General features: G+C 40.0%; 1 protein-coding gene across 9 annotated transcripts in view; it reads left to right on the forward strand.

Annotated features, from left to right (window-relative positions):
* BCAR3 (BCAR3 adaptor protein, NSP family member) overlaps window positions 1-14,950 on the forward strand; it is a 75,872-nt gene that overhangs the window by 50,083 nt on the left and 10,839 nt on the right. For 7 of the 9 annotated variants that reach the window (XM_071564877.1, XM_071564879.1, XM_071564878.1 and 4 more), the window contains one exon: window positions 14,186-14,314. In XM_071564877.1, coding sequence (XP_071420978.1) covers window positions 14,186-14,314 — 129 coding nt within the window. Of the gene's footprint in view, window positions 1-4,727; window positions 4,986-14,185; window positions 14,315-14,950 lie in introns of those variants that run through there. The other 2 variants (XM_071564882.1, XM_071564883.1) reach the window with 2 other exon arrangements.

The raw sequence follows: 14,950 nt of genomic DNA on the forward strand, positions 1-14,950 counted from the left end.
GCAGGAAGTGAGGTTGTATAAGAACACATGAAAGAGTCAGTTCTGTTTAAGAATTGACACAGGAATGGTTGGACATGAGCTGGGTGGTGGCACTTCATGAGCCTGTAGGCGTATGAGTTAGGAACAGATAAAAGTAAGCTACACTTTCTGACAGTATTGTCTTCCTCTTTCTTCCCTTTATTCTGCACTGTAAAAGGTGCTCAGCTGTAAACACTTGAGCAGTACCTGTTTTTGGAGGCATCCCCCACAGAGCTTTGTTAGAGGTGATGGCCATATCTGAAGGACTTACTACTAAAACTAAATGGTAGTGGGCATTGTGAAGATGTTTGTGTGGACAAATTATTTATCAGTTGTCCCTGTTTCCTGACTTTTCCTTAAATTAAAAAGAAAAAATAACTAGGTATAGAGAAAAACTCTTACGTAGTAAACAAAGAAAGTTTCTACTGAAGATGTACGTCCTTGATTTTCCTTGGTTTTTTCTTTCAAATTTTATTCATATTGTACTTTATTGCAGGTGCCATTGTGTAGCCACAGGGACTCAAGCCCCTGGTTGGTCATGCATGTTCACTGTGTGATGGTGGGACGTGTCTGTGTGCCATGTGACTTCATTAGAGCAGCAGCAGAGCCACGTGCCCTGGGCTGGCCGTGTGCTCTGTCACATCAGGCTGATGTTGTTGACCCTTGCCCAGTACATCATGCCTCCTTTCATTTACAGCTGCCTTCCTGCCTGGATTGTTTACTTGCATTTGCTGGAGTGAAATCTAAAGCATTACATGTATTTCACTGAATACTGTTAGGCTGATTTGATTGCTTAAATGATTTGTTGGTGTAGTACAAAGTAAGGGGGCAAGCCACCAATTCCCTCATCCAAGTTAGCCTGAAATTATTTCTCTTTCCCTAGTATGAAATCACAGATCATAATAATTCTGAATTATAAACACTTCCATGAGCATGACTTGTATTTGGTTCAGCATAACTTTGTGTAGCTCTGCAGATTGTTTCAATAACTTCAGCCTGCTTGTGAGTTTTCAAGTGTTTATATTTTTATGGTGTTTGGTTGCTTTACTTGAGCCACTCAAAACTTTCAAGCCAAATAATTGTTTGGTTGGTTTTTGTTTTGGGGGTTTTTTTGTGATGAGGAAAAAAAGAAACCAAGTTCCACTAAAGAAATTATTTAGACATTTTACCTTGTTTGACCTGTACAATTAAAGCAGTCTAAGAGGATTCCCCCCAGGCAGGTTCACCCTATCCCATGTGAAGCCCTCGAGCTCCTGCATGTGCAGTGTAAGTAGGGCTGGACACAGTTCAGGTGTGTCAGGGGAACTCTGGGTAAGTGTAATTTAAACCAGACCTTGGAAACACCCTAAATAACTCTAGAGGCTTTGTATTAACAGATGGGGTTAGTAGAGACTCCTTAATTTCTCTTCCTGATGTACTGTTAGGAACTAAACACAGAATATAAGTTCAAGTGTCCTTGAATTCATGTGGCCTTGAATTCTATGAATTTAGAAATCTTTCCTTAGGAAGTTTAGTTATCGAAGTTACCAAAAATACTCTAGCCAGCCATCCTTAGAAACAGACAAAGGGATTATCAGACATTGAGATTCTAGGTAAGAATCTTTGACAACAAAGAAAGAAAGCTGATGGTTGATCTTTTTGTGCTGGAGAGCATTAGAAATACATCATAATAGATGACTTAGCAAAAGGATTGTATTTGATGTTTTTAAGCTACAAGAAAGAGATGGTTTATTTCTCATGTGCAGAGTCTAAGACCCTGAAGTACCAGCAAAAAATTGGACAGGAGAGTGAAAATGGGGCTGAACTACCCTGTTTCTCTGAGTCAGTAACTAAAAGTGCAAATCTTACCTATGTATGAATCATAATTTGGAGCAGCCTGAAGGCTGTTGTCAGTCATGCTGCCTGAAACAGCTCCATGTTAGCCATCAGTGCAGGAAATACCATACCATTACCCAGAGCTTTCTCACGTTCTCTTTGAGATTCGTTCCACTAATCTTGATTTTCATACTGCAGTGTCACACAAAGGTTCTCATCCATTTGGTGAACTATATAGGTAGAAGTCATGTCAACCTTTAATAAAAGAAAAATTCTCTTAGTTTATTCTTAAATTCTCTATCTAAATACAATATCATCTTTCCTATGAGTTATACTGTTGATAAAAAGCATCAGCTGCTGCTATATGAAATTGTACAGTATTATTTGTTAAGGTTCTTTATTTTTTACATTCTCACAACATACATAGTTTTTGATTCTTCACCTCATTACATACATGAAACAAGGAGCTGGCAATTATCATTTGTAATTTATGCCCTGCTGTTCATGTTGAGCTGTAAATGTAACACTTAAACTTTTTCAGAACTGTTTAGTAGCAAGCCTTTCACATGAAAACCAGACAGACCCACATTGAATACCGAGCAGGCCAGATTTGCTTTCCATTTTGAGCTGTGCTGTTCCCATCAAAGGAGGGAGATTTTGCCATTTTTTTTTTTTATTCCATGAAGAACTCCTTTTTGTAATTTCTAATTCTTTTCAGAGAAGCTGACCCACTTTATTTTGCAGTGCTAAATCAGTTGTTTCTGCTGCCAAAAATAGATCAGCCATCCTAATAGCCCCTCTTGTCACCTGATGTAGTTTGAGTTACTTGTTTTGATAGTTTTTGTTTCCGATATTCCAAGTGAAACCTTAGTGTGTCGTGCAGTGATGCTAATCCTGTCTTGTCACCATTGTAAAACAAAAATGCCTTGACTGATGCAATCTTCAATTTCCTTTCCCTTTTTATCATTCTTCCTCTTCCCCCCACCCCCTTTTTAAAGTTTGATTAGTTATGAGAACTTTTGATGCATTTGTCAGAAATACAGTCCTTATGAGATGTCCTGCCACAGTATCAAAAAATGTCAGACAAGAGATAAGAATTACAGTTGAGGATTTTGTGTTTGGAGTTCTGCAGGGTATCTTTTAATCTTCTTTTCTCTGGCTACCTACTAAAGCAATCCTATGGATTTCCTCAAAGGGGAAGAACTCAAATTAAATTAGGCTGCAGAACAGAGCAAAGAGAAGAGGAGGGTACCTTCATATTCTCATTACATTATCTACTCATTCATTGTTTGAGTTTGTCATAAACTGCTCCGATAAGCATTTCTTCTCCCCAGCTCTACAGCAGGACTCCATCGTCCAAGTCAGTATTTTCAGCTTCTTTTCTGGCCAGGCTTTTATCCTTTTTCTTGCCAGATTTATCATTTTACCACACATTTGTCATTCTTTTATTCCTACATTGTTTTCCTTTTCTCAAAAGGATCACAGGCAGAACATTTCCAACACATGGCCAAGTAGTGTGACCAGCTTTATGAGCATTCTGGTTTTAGGAACTTGATGCTTGGTACCTGCAAACTTTACACCTTTACACAACACACTTCCTTCTCCTTGTTAATCTACACTGAGGTTTCCTTTTCTTTTTGGATAGGCATTCTGTTCCTTTTGCCTTGAAAGGCAGTGCACACTTTGTCTTTCCTTTGCTCAGTGCTGCTGCTTGTTTATGTGCCAAGTTCCATTGTTGGATGCAGGCACTGAGGGCACTTCACACTGTTTAGTCAGTGCAGGAAGGAATTGGGTGAGAAGTATTGCCTTGCAAGGGATACCTGAGGACACCAGTAAGCATTTAATGTATGTGCCTTCCTAATTACGTGATTGTTTGTGGCTGATGAAAAAGACAAGGGACTATTCATTTTAACTGTGCCTTGGGATTAATTTATTCCTAATTCAAGATCTGAAATATCTCTGACTTCTGGATTTTTTGGCACTATCCAAGTAATAAATGACTGACTTCTTCAAAGTTTCTCTTTCTTAAGTCTTACAGGCTTTCCTGTACCCCCCAATCCAGTCCATTTTGTTTCCTCTCAACAACTCTCTTCACTGGGCTGCTGTCAAGGTGATCTTGTCTCTTACAACTATTATGATTACCCAAGTTGTTTGCCTTTTTTATCTGGATTCTTTAGAGGGCTTTGAGGTTTGTAGGACAGATTCTTTGCTGGTGAGCAGTTTGCTGACCTGTCAGTAAGCTATGTCCAATGAAAGAGAATCACAGGCATAAATAAAACTGCTGCTCTTTATTTTGTTGTCGTGCTTACTTTTACTTTGCCAAATCAGATGTGTCCATGAATTCAGTTCTTTCTTTCTCAAGCAGTTTGCACAATTCCATGGGACTGTCACCAAGCTAAACCTGTCCAGTAATAGCTTTAAATGCTAAAGGTACCTTGGTTGCACCACTAATACCAACTATGCTGACAGGGCTGGTTTTCTTGCTATTTTTTCCAAGGACTGTTTGCCAGAAGCTTCCTAATTAAAAATAAACAGATTTATCATTTTCCTTGGTTACTGAAGCTCAGAGAGTATAATTCTTACAGTCGTCAAACAGTAGTCAACTGCTTTTCCTCTTCTTTTTTTTTTAATGTGTATATTATTGATGATGCAGATAGAGATGTTGCATGTTCAGCTGGAGCAACTGATTAAGCCTTTACCAGCACAGGGAGCCAGTCAGGTATTGTAACTCTCAGAGGAGAGAAGTTTGCCCTGTGCTGGTGACTTAAATGAATCTCTGAGCCAGGGGACACCAAGACAGAGGAGCTTGGATTTCACTGGTGAGTGACAGAGATCACGTGAGGGCTCTGGCCCTCTCTCCATGGCATGCTGAAGCAAACGTGCCAGCAGCACTGCATTGATGGTATCAGCTTCAGCTGCCAAAGGGGCCTGCACTGATATGTGAGTAGGGCAGTGGAGCAGCTCTGGGAGGCAGTGGTGATACTGAAGAGCTTGCTTAAATCTCAGAAAACTGCTAGTAGTGACAGTTCATCTTCAGTCTTGAGGAACCACAAACAGCAGAAGCAAAAATGCCGAAGGACTATAACATTTTTCAAGTGCTGACTGCAGCACTCTGCTGCTTTTATCATCGTAAATCTGTTATCAGAGTCAAGGTAGGTGTTCTTTTTCAGTAACATAACAGTGTGCTAGCCAGTAATGCAGTTAATTTTGTTTAGGAGTATTTGTTTTCATACCATGGTTGGGTACAGTGTGTTTCTCTTCTAAAGAACACCTTTAGAATTCACCATTGTGTCAGAGAGAAGCTTAAACAACTTGCTGTTTTATGAGCCTGAAGCTGACTGTATTTATGTTTAGGCACTAAGTTAAAAAATGCTCTGGTTTGGGACTTGCTGAGGAGAATTTCAGCAAACTTTGAAGGTTTTGGAATTTAACTGATCATTTAACTGAAAATTGTTTTTGAAACACTGCCAGCTCTGTAAGTCACTGTGTAAAGTGTGTACATTTTCTGGAGCACCTGCAATGAGGAAGGATGTGAAGGTTGCTATCTTCTGGCCTGTTGGCTTTCAAACTTCAATGCGAGGCACTTAAAAGTTGGGACCAGCTGCCCCCTTCTCTCTCCTTCAGTGATTTAGCCTTTTAACTGCCCATTTCTGGACATGGGCTGTGTTGCTCAGTCTTCTGGGCGCACTGAAAAAGTGACCAATTGGATTGACTTCTCTTTCTGGCCAGGACAAGTGTCACAAGTTATTGTCACACTGGAGCACTAAAGATGCTCTATTGTGCTGTAAGTCATTTTCATTCCTGTTCTAAGCATAAGCCTTAATTCTTCTACAACTTTTTTAGTGACATTGGGTTTTATTGTTGGCAGCCAGAACAGTTAGAGAACTTGTTATTGCCCATGCATGCCCTTTGTTTAACTTGGCATGAATTTCTGATACCTAAAATAACAGTGATGTTCCCATGGCAACTTTCCATTTAGTCTAATCCATACAGTCTCTAGAGAAACTGAAACATTAATAGTGTTTGCTGTATGGAGGGTGAAAAATAAAACCCTTTATGTAGAAACAAATTACAGTTGGGATCTTTTAAAAATAAGGTTCTATTTAAAGAGATTTACAGCATTTAAAATAGTTTTGAATGCGAGTGTTCCAGTATGCAGATTTAGCATTAGTTGAATCTGAGGAACTGCTATTCTAAGAAGTTTGAATGGTAGGGAACTGGGGTGCATTTGCTGAAAAGTGGCTGTAGGTATAGAAACAGATGGTGATCAAATCACGTAAGGTCTGAACCGTGGGGCTGAATGGTGTGGATTCTGTGAAATGCCAAAGGGCCTAGAATGGTATCAACAATAGGATGGCATGAAATGAAGTTGTAGTCTTTTTTAATTTTTGAGAACGTATCACTTCAAGCAAAATCAGTTTGTGAAATTAGATGAGGTTAATTCTTGGTTTTAATAGGAATTACAGTTGTAATGAAGTATGAGATTGATCCATAAATAAACATGCTGAAGTCGTCAACTACCACTGAGAGGTTCAGATTTTTTGCCACATTGAGATAAATTCATTATGTTGTCCAATTTAATTGAAAACAGTATGTGGCCAAGCTGAGAGATGCCTTGTTGTGTCCCATCAAAGGACAGGAAACAGTACAGCAGTTGCACTCACATTTTGCTGCACTTCATTGTAGTGTGTGAAATCAGGATCTCAACAGCAGATGTTGGGCTTATTTCCCCGTGCATTAATAGAAAATATAATGGCCAAGGCAGAACATCTGAACTTGGATCAACTCATTCTTCAGTTGTGATGTGCCAGTACCTTTCATGATCCCATTTGGTTTTTGTAGCTGTTTACTGTCAAGGTCAACTTTTATATTTCAGGAAAATAGAAACTTCAAGGTAAAAGGCTCCTGTTTGTGCTGAAAAAAAAGAAGAGGAAGTACTTAATTGTGACTTATGCTACTTCCAAGCTAAAGTATTGTTCTTCAAATTTGCATTTTTTGGAAGAGAATTATGTTAAGACTAAATCAGTGATACATGGTGTTTAAAAATGTAGAGATCTGAATTAATAAAGTCAGCTTTGCCACAAGACAAGGTTTTTTTAGTACTGGTTGGTATGGTTGTCATGATCAGAGGGGAAAAGGCCTTTGAAGTTCAAGTATTTTCATTCTTAATTCTCTGCTATGATTCACCCTCAGCTGAAGTTGTGCTAAAGGGGAAAACCACTCCAGTCATGGGGGCTGGCGAGTTTTAAACCTTGCAGCACGTTGCTGTAGCTCATTGTTGGGTGATGTGCTCATGCTACGAATGTGACGTGCATAAGAAGCCTTTTATAAGAAGCTACTTATTGCAAGTGCCATCTCTTATCTTGGATGAATTGCAAGCATTTTTATAGATAGTAGATCTTAATTAATATTTGTTCAGTGTGTGATGATCTAAATCTGTTTTCTGGCATCCTCAGGCTTCATATATCCAGTTTCAGCATGTATGTGGAGGCAGTTGGATTTAATAACATGTGAGCTACAAGTGGTCACCACCCAGCATTATGGGGCTGCCTTTCTGATGTTGGGTTTGCTGTTATTGGAGAGGGGCAGATGTGAAAAGAATGACTTTCAAAAGTATGTGAAATTTTGTATAGCTCCCTGAACTTAGATTCCCCATTGTCTTGGTGCTGAGTTTGAGTTTTGATGAATCTTATACCATAAATTTTTTTTCAATTTTCCATGGTAATTTTATAGTTTATCAACGTTTCACTGCAGTGCACCCTCTGTCATAAATATATAGGTAGCACAGGGACCAATGGTGCTCTATGAGCAATTTCTCTTTGATGGGAATAGGAACATTCTTCAGTAGGTATTTATGCATTTAACTTCTTAGTAATAACTTTTCTTCAGGGATGTCTCACATTAAAACAAACAAAAAAACCCTACACAGCTGCTGAAATCCTTTCACTTTGGTAGTCAGTATCCCTGTGGTCCCTGATTGAGGAGAGTACAGTTTGACTGACTCTCAGCTCAGGGTCTGTCTGGATCCACGTTCTGGGAATGAGGCTGTCCTAGCTCTGAATGTGGTTACCTAGAAAACTAAGAATTTGTTACCAGTGTAGTGTTGTAGTGGAAAGTGGATGTTGAATCCACTAGAATTAGGTTTTCCCATTACCTTCAATTAATATTAGACTGAACTTTGTACTAAAAGACTTTTTATTTTCCTCATCCTAAACAAATATCTTTCTTACTAATTGTGGTTTAAGCCCAGCTGGTAACTAAGCACCACACAGCCACTCACTCACCCACCCTCCCACCCCTCACTGGAATGGGGAGAAGAATCAGAAGTAAACTTCTAGGCTGAGGTAAGAACAGTTTAACAATTGAAATAAAGTAAAATATAATAGTATTAAATAATCATAACCATAATAGGAGAAATCCCAAGTGATACACAGTACAATTGCCTACCAGCTGCTGATCCCACCCCAAACCCCAGTCCACCTCTCGTCCAGGTAACTCCCCAGTTTGTGTGCCAGGCATGATGTTCTGTGGTGTGGAATATCCCTCCAGCCAGTTCTGTCACCTGTCCCAGCTGTGCTCCCTCCCAGGTTTTTGTGTAGCTCCTCACTGGTGGAACATGAGACACAAAGGAATCCTTCGCTTAGAATAAACATGGCTTAGAAACAATCAAAACCTCAGTGTGTTCTGACATTGTTCTCATACTGACTCTAAAGAACAGCACTTCACCAGCTCCTGAGGAGAAATGAACTCTCTCACAGCTGAAACCAGGACATGAGTGGATAAACATCGGCTGCTTTTCTGTGACTGTCAGGCAGGTTCTGTTGTTCGTAGTGGCAGACTGGAAACATGCACATGATGAAGTTTATTTGGGTTAAAGGAGCTGTCACAGTCACAGGGAAAATTTTCATGGTAATCTGTTATCTTTTCATCAGTAACCTCAAAACTTGTCACCTGTTACCTAAACAAGGTTATGAAAATCTTGTGGCTTCCAAGTTGCTGTTCTGCTGTGTTCATCTCTCTGAGTAGTTTGAGAATTCTTCTCTGTATTTTGGGCATGGCAAAAGTTTGTATTTGGTTTGTCTCAACCAACCAATTAAGCCACTCAAAAATAAAAATAAAATCCTGCGGAAGTTGGCATTCATCTATGCTACGAGACTTTTATCACCCATTTTGTACCTCCTGTTGCTTAACACAGCACTTGCTAAAGTCCTGTGTGAACTTTGTGCCGTGTGGGAGGTTAGATAAAACCACCTCATAAAGAGCATTGCAGCAGTTGTAGTTCAAAATGTCCAAGTTAATCAGAAAATGGATTCTTGTGTTTAGAAACTCCCTTTTTCCAATTAGTTCTTTCTCAAAAAATCTATTAAGTCACTCTGTCCATGTGTTTTTGTCATTTTTTAAGTTCTTGGCCAATGGTGCTGCTTTTCTGTAAGGAAAAAATAAGGACTGACAAGGATGTTTTCCAGTAGTGATGGAGAGTTTGGTTCCATGCTCAGTGCAAGTCTGTTTGGTGGCCAATTAGTAGAGTTATAAGTGAAATTAAATACATTGTACTAATTATAAATAAAATTAAAGCATATTCTAAATTGATGTAACTATTTTTAAGTGCTTGTATTTGTAGTGCCAGATGGGCAGTCTGATTAGGATCACAAGAGCACAGGAATAAAGAAGGGAATCCCTGCAGCCAGGGAAATATATCTTGATCCAGAATTGGAACTTTGACAGGAAAATGTTCATTTTCTATACGAACAAGTCGATTGCTCTCTAGTGGCTTGGAAATAGAGGAATTTCATTAGTTTTTCACTTTTCCAGATGTTTTTAGTGGCCTATGTCTGTGTGTCCTCTCTATTCTTTCTTGTTTCAGATCTTTGTCTTCCCTCTTGATATTTCCTGTCCCTGGCCAAGCATCCCCTTCGTATTTTCTGTTGACTAATCTTTCTGTTCAGGACATTTATTAAATGTTTCAGAAAAGTACTAAAAGTTTAGGAAAGGTACTGACTTGACTTTTTTCCTCAATCAGATCACACTTCAGTTTTCACAAAGCTGTTCTCATTTATCCTTAATAATCATCTCCTTTCTTTTTTTTTTTTTTTGAAACCTTCAAGGCCACAAGAAATCAGATGGTGCCAGGCCTGCCTGTTGGGCTCATTTAAATATCAGCTGGCAGAACTGTGCTAAGCACGAGGAAGTAACTGAGATTGGATGGAAATATGGCCACCTTTAGTCTTGTAATCCTTGGCTGTGCTTTGTGAAATAATAATTTGCCAGAAGGATAAAAAGAGAGATGATGTGAATTTTGGCTGTATCAGAACTGAATAAGGTGATTTGGCATGACAGATTGGGACCACTTCCAGACACTGTCTACAAGTAAAAGTCTTTCCCTCGTAATTCGAGCTCTTAAAAAACCTCAAAAAACCAACACCAACAACAGTAAAAAAAAAACAAAAACAAACACAATCAACCAAACAAAAACCCTACATGAATACACCAAACCAAACACTTGATCCCTGTAGGGAGTAATTAATTAATGACAGTTGAGATAGGACGTGAAAACTAGAACACATAAGATGCAGCTTTGGGTTTCCATGTAGGGATCTGTGTGGTTCTCCTCTCGGGTGTTTTCATGGTACATGTACCTCCCCGGAGTTGTTGCAGATGTGAACTGGAGAAAGAATTCACTGCCAATAGACAACAGAAATTACTGTGGGACTTGTTTTGTTTTTCTACCAAACACAATCTGTATTTGAAAGCAGTTCTGCTGACCTGATTTGTTTTTATATTCCAGCTATATTGACAGAATTGCTGCTGTTAAAACTCTCAAAGAATTTAAACTGAAAGCTTTCCTGTGTTGCTTCAACCATGTTTTGTTGCAGAATACATGGAAGTCTTTAATTTTTGCCCTAAATTTTAAGATTTCTTTTTACCATCCACTTCCCTATCTGGCTGTGAATGTATATTCATCTTGCTTTCTGTTGTTGAGTAGGAGCCAACAAAGTGTCTTAGACAAAGAAATAAAATGAAGGCATTCTCTAAAGGAAGGTTTGTCACTATGAATTAGTGCAACTTCAGAGCATGCCATTGCAGCCCATTAACTGCTGGGCTCTGCTGGGACATGAGGCTGCAGTCTCTGCATCCCGTGGTGTGGAACAGCTCACCTACTCCTTTACAGGAAAGCCACTGACATAGCTGGTTACTCTGCTCTAAGCTCACACTCTTCGTTATTCCCAGACTGCCATGCTTGCAGCAGGCTCTGCCTGGGGGAAGGGTTTGAGCCCTTGCATGATTCAGCTCAGCCTGTGCAGAGATTCTTGCAGGGCCAGAGCCTTGGGTATAGAAAGGTATAGGCTGGTGAGATTACAGACGGTGCCTCAGTCACAGCTCTCCTTAAAGGACATAGGTTGTATAAGAAATCTGTTTCAGAGAGCAAAAAACTGTCCAGGAAGACATGCTATTACTAAACTTGCTTACCTAGGCAGTTTTCCCCTTGGGTATTTTGGGATTTGTGCTAGCCACAGTTCTTTCATTAAGTTCAGAGTTGCATAAGGGCTATTTAAGCATGTTTGCTTCACCTCTGGAGATGTCTGACCTCTGGCAGTCAGAGTATACTCCATGCGGTAGACCATGCTGGAGAGGATTTTTAACAAACCAATAATTATGAATGTTAACAATTCACTTGATTTGGATTCCTTAAATGTTTTTCTTGTTGTGTTCTTAGATGTAATTCAAGTGCAATATGTGTCTCATTACATTTGAGTAGTGAAAAATCCTTTTAACCACCAGAAGTTCTAGATTTCTGTGCTCTATTTGTAATTGATGTCTATCTCCAACTTGATCATCCTGAGTTTTTTAAGATCATTTGTGTCAGCACCATGGATGAAATTAGTCCATACCCAAAGACCTATAGTTCTTTTTGTCTAAGAATCTACTCTCCTAAGCAAATTCGGGTACTGCCTGTGTATGCTGAAGTCTGCCACTGAGATACAGTGAGATGCTTTTGGAAAGATGGTAGTGGTTTGTACAGTAGCTTTGGGTTCTTTAAGATCTCTATTCAGTCAAAAGCATCTTTCAAAACCTTAAATACAATTCACATTAAAGTAGTAGTTCCTTTCAGAAGATCAGCAAAACGCAGCTGTGAATGTAAGAGTTTGGTATTCCCCAAAGCTGGATGCTGTTGTTTACACTGGAGGGAGGCCTTTAAAAGTTCTCCAGCGATTTCCTTCTGCAGTCAGGGTTAAAGGGGCTCTTGAAAAGTCTTGGCTCAATTTGTGCGCTCTTCACTCTACATTCAGGTTATGTAAATGCTGTAATACTTGCTATTGTTCTGTAAGATGTGCCAGTGAAATGGCTGTTAATGTTGGAATCAATGCCAGTCAGCTTTAAATGGCTACCCAGCCATTTGAGTTGGGAAATACATGTGCCAGGCACGTGCCATGGTCCATCAGCTATGCTGGTCTGAGGGGGCACAGGGGTTTGGAGTGGAGGGGGGATTTTTGGCCTTACTTGACTATGTTTTGACATTTCAGTATGCTTCTGGACCTACCAGTCCCCTTCTGTGACTCTTTCTACATCCAGTAACTTCACCTCTTCACATTGTACATGGCTTTATGAATAAGCCCTTGCAGTGCAGGCCTTCTGTTTCTGTGGCTTGGTTTCATCCTGCACAGGCTTCTCATAAAGCTTGGGGGAAGTTAATGAGAGACCTTAATGTACAAAAACACAAAATATTTACTCCTGGTTGAAAAGGCTTGTCCATTTTGAACCACATATGTATAGTTCATATATTATAGTTCACAGAAGGGAAACTGGAGTAAGAAGTGATTCTTTACCAAGTTGTTTTTATGTTTTGCCCTTCTGCATAAGCTGCTACATTCACTTGTGTTTGTCTAAGAGAAGCCTTAGTTTTCTCTGAGAAAACTAGAGAGGAGAGGATAATTTATCTCAGAATTTCTCTGGACTCCCAGCATGCTTAAATAGTCTTGGCAGCAGGATGCCTCTTCTGGCATTATTCCACCAAAAATCTGCTGTCTCGTAGTCTGTTGTGATTCAGTCTGCTTGAAATTGCAGGGAGGATTGCTGAAAGAAGTGTTAAATGTGTGCCACCTGTTCCCACAGTCAGGTGCTGTGAGTATTCAGTGTGAAGAAAGTGCTATAGAGAGCAGTGTTCATGGAAAGAACAGGGTTGGTGGGCAAGCATTCCCAGTTCTTTTTAAAATAATGCATGTGCTTCATATTTGCATCAGTGTATCAGTGAAAGGAACCTGTGAGCTTTGGCTCATATACAGAGCTAAGAAAAAAATCCATAATGCACTAAAGCAAAATGTTGCATTTTATCCTGTGCTCCAGCTGGAAGCCCTCTCTCCCTGTCTCTCTTTCATTTTAAGTGATCTTTCTTTGAAGAGAGTGTATATTCTGATTCTTTGATGGTGGAGAACATGTTCCTGGGCTTGTTCCCAGGCTTTTGAAACTCTTCAGCACAACAAAGATGGGCTGGAGTCCCAGGCCTAGGAGAATGAAAGGAAGTCCAAAGTACTTCCCTCCTCTGAGTGCTTATGAAAGAGCATGTGGCCTCTTTCTAGAGAAGATACTGCACCTTACTTTGTTACTGACACTGCATCCATAAAGACTAGTGAGCCAGAGTGGTCCAGCATGAAAGCTGGACTCCAGAAGAGATGAAAATAGAAATTTTCCAGAAAACTTTACAGTGGTTGTACAGTAGTGGTGCAGATATCTTCAAGCAACTCTCATAGTTTTTGTGCTTAGGGGCAAAGAGCTTTTTTCCTTTAGGAAGGGAACATCTTGGACATGAAGATTTAGACAGATAATGACCACCAGAAGTAAGCACTTTAAGGCTGAAACTTTACTTTGGCAAATTGTTTTTTAGTGCAGCAGAAATACTGAACAACTGTGTGTGTCCAGGTTGGCCTGTTTTGATGCATTTGGGATGTTCTTAATTGGAAGGCTTCAAAGGTGTTGGGGGAAAGAATCTGAAGTTAAAATGGAAGTTTAAACAGGAGGAAGGATACTGGAGCAGGGCATTTGAATCCAGCTCCATCTTTCTGGATATAGTTAGAATTCACGTTGGAAAGAGGAAGTAAGAGAAGTGACTTTGTGGGTGCGTAGTTACTGGTGTGGTTCACAGACAGAACACTTTGCTCTGTTCTGTGCATGCAGAACAATCACATGTTATCTCACTCAACGCTGGGTTTGCAAATACAATCTAGAGCAAAGCCAGGCCAGGCTGCTGAAAGCAGCACCTGCATTCCAGTGCAGGTCATGTGATGGAAGCTATAACCCAGGTAAAATGTTAATCACTGAACTTGGCACAGTGAAAGCTTTTAATCTTTTATTGCAGTTTTCTAGGGAGAGGCAGGTTATGGACAACAGCCCGGAAAAGCTGAAGAAGGAGCTGGAGGAGGAACTGCAGCTGAGCAGTGAGGACCTGCGCAGCCATGCCTGGTACCACGGGCGGATTCCTCGGCAGGTACGTGCCCCTTGCATTGCCAAATGTGCTTTGAGCTTCTGGAGGCAAGCAGGATTTTTCTGAAGTACTGCACACAATTCTGATATCTGCACTGATTTGGTAGAAACATAATGCCTATCTGTAGGGAAGCTATAGTACTTACCACGGCTTGGCATAAAACGAGACTGAGGAAGGATTTAGGGCAGACTTGGTGGAAAACAGATATTTCAGGATTGTTGTACACTGAATAAAGGTGGAAATGGAATTTAAGCTTTATATGAGAATAATGTGCCCACATATTGTTCAGCCACACTGACATTAATTTGGTTCAGTGTTTGTAACCAAAGTTAAAATGTTCTTATTTATTTTTTTTCTTGCCTTTGGAATTTGGGGGAGAGAGCAAAAACTGCAACAAAATCTATGCAGTAACTTAATTTTGATCCTTATAAACGCAGTAAAGCCCGTGTTGAGGCTGTGGTTGGATCGGAGCTGCGGTTCCCGAGTACCCGGAGCTCCCCCTGCGGGCTCCCGCGGCAGGGAGAGTGCTCAGCACCCGCTCGGAGCACATGAAACAAAACAGAAAAACTAGATTTCTCTGGCTCTTCCTAAGCCGTAGTGTTCATGTGCAGTATTCACAAGAAATAAAAAATGAAAGCT

Source organism: Pithys albifrons, chromosome 10 (genome assembly GCF_047495875.1).
Source record: "Pithys albifrons albifrons isolate INPA30051 chromosome 10, PitAlb_v1, whole genome shotgun sequence".
NCBI lineage: Eukaryota > Metazoa > Chordata > Aves > Passeriformes > Thamnophilidae > Pithys > Pithys albifrons.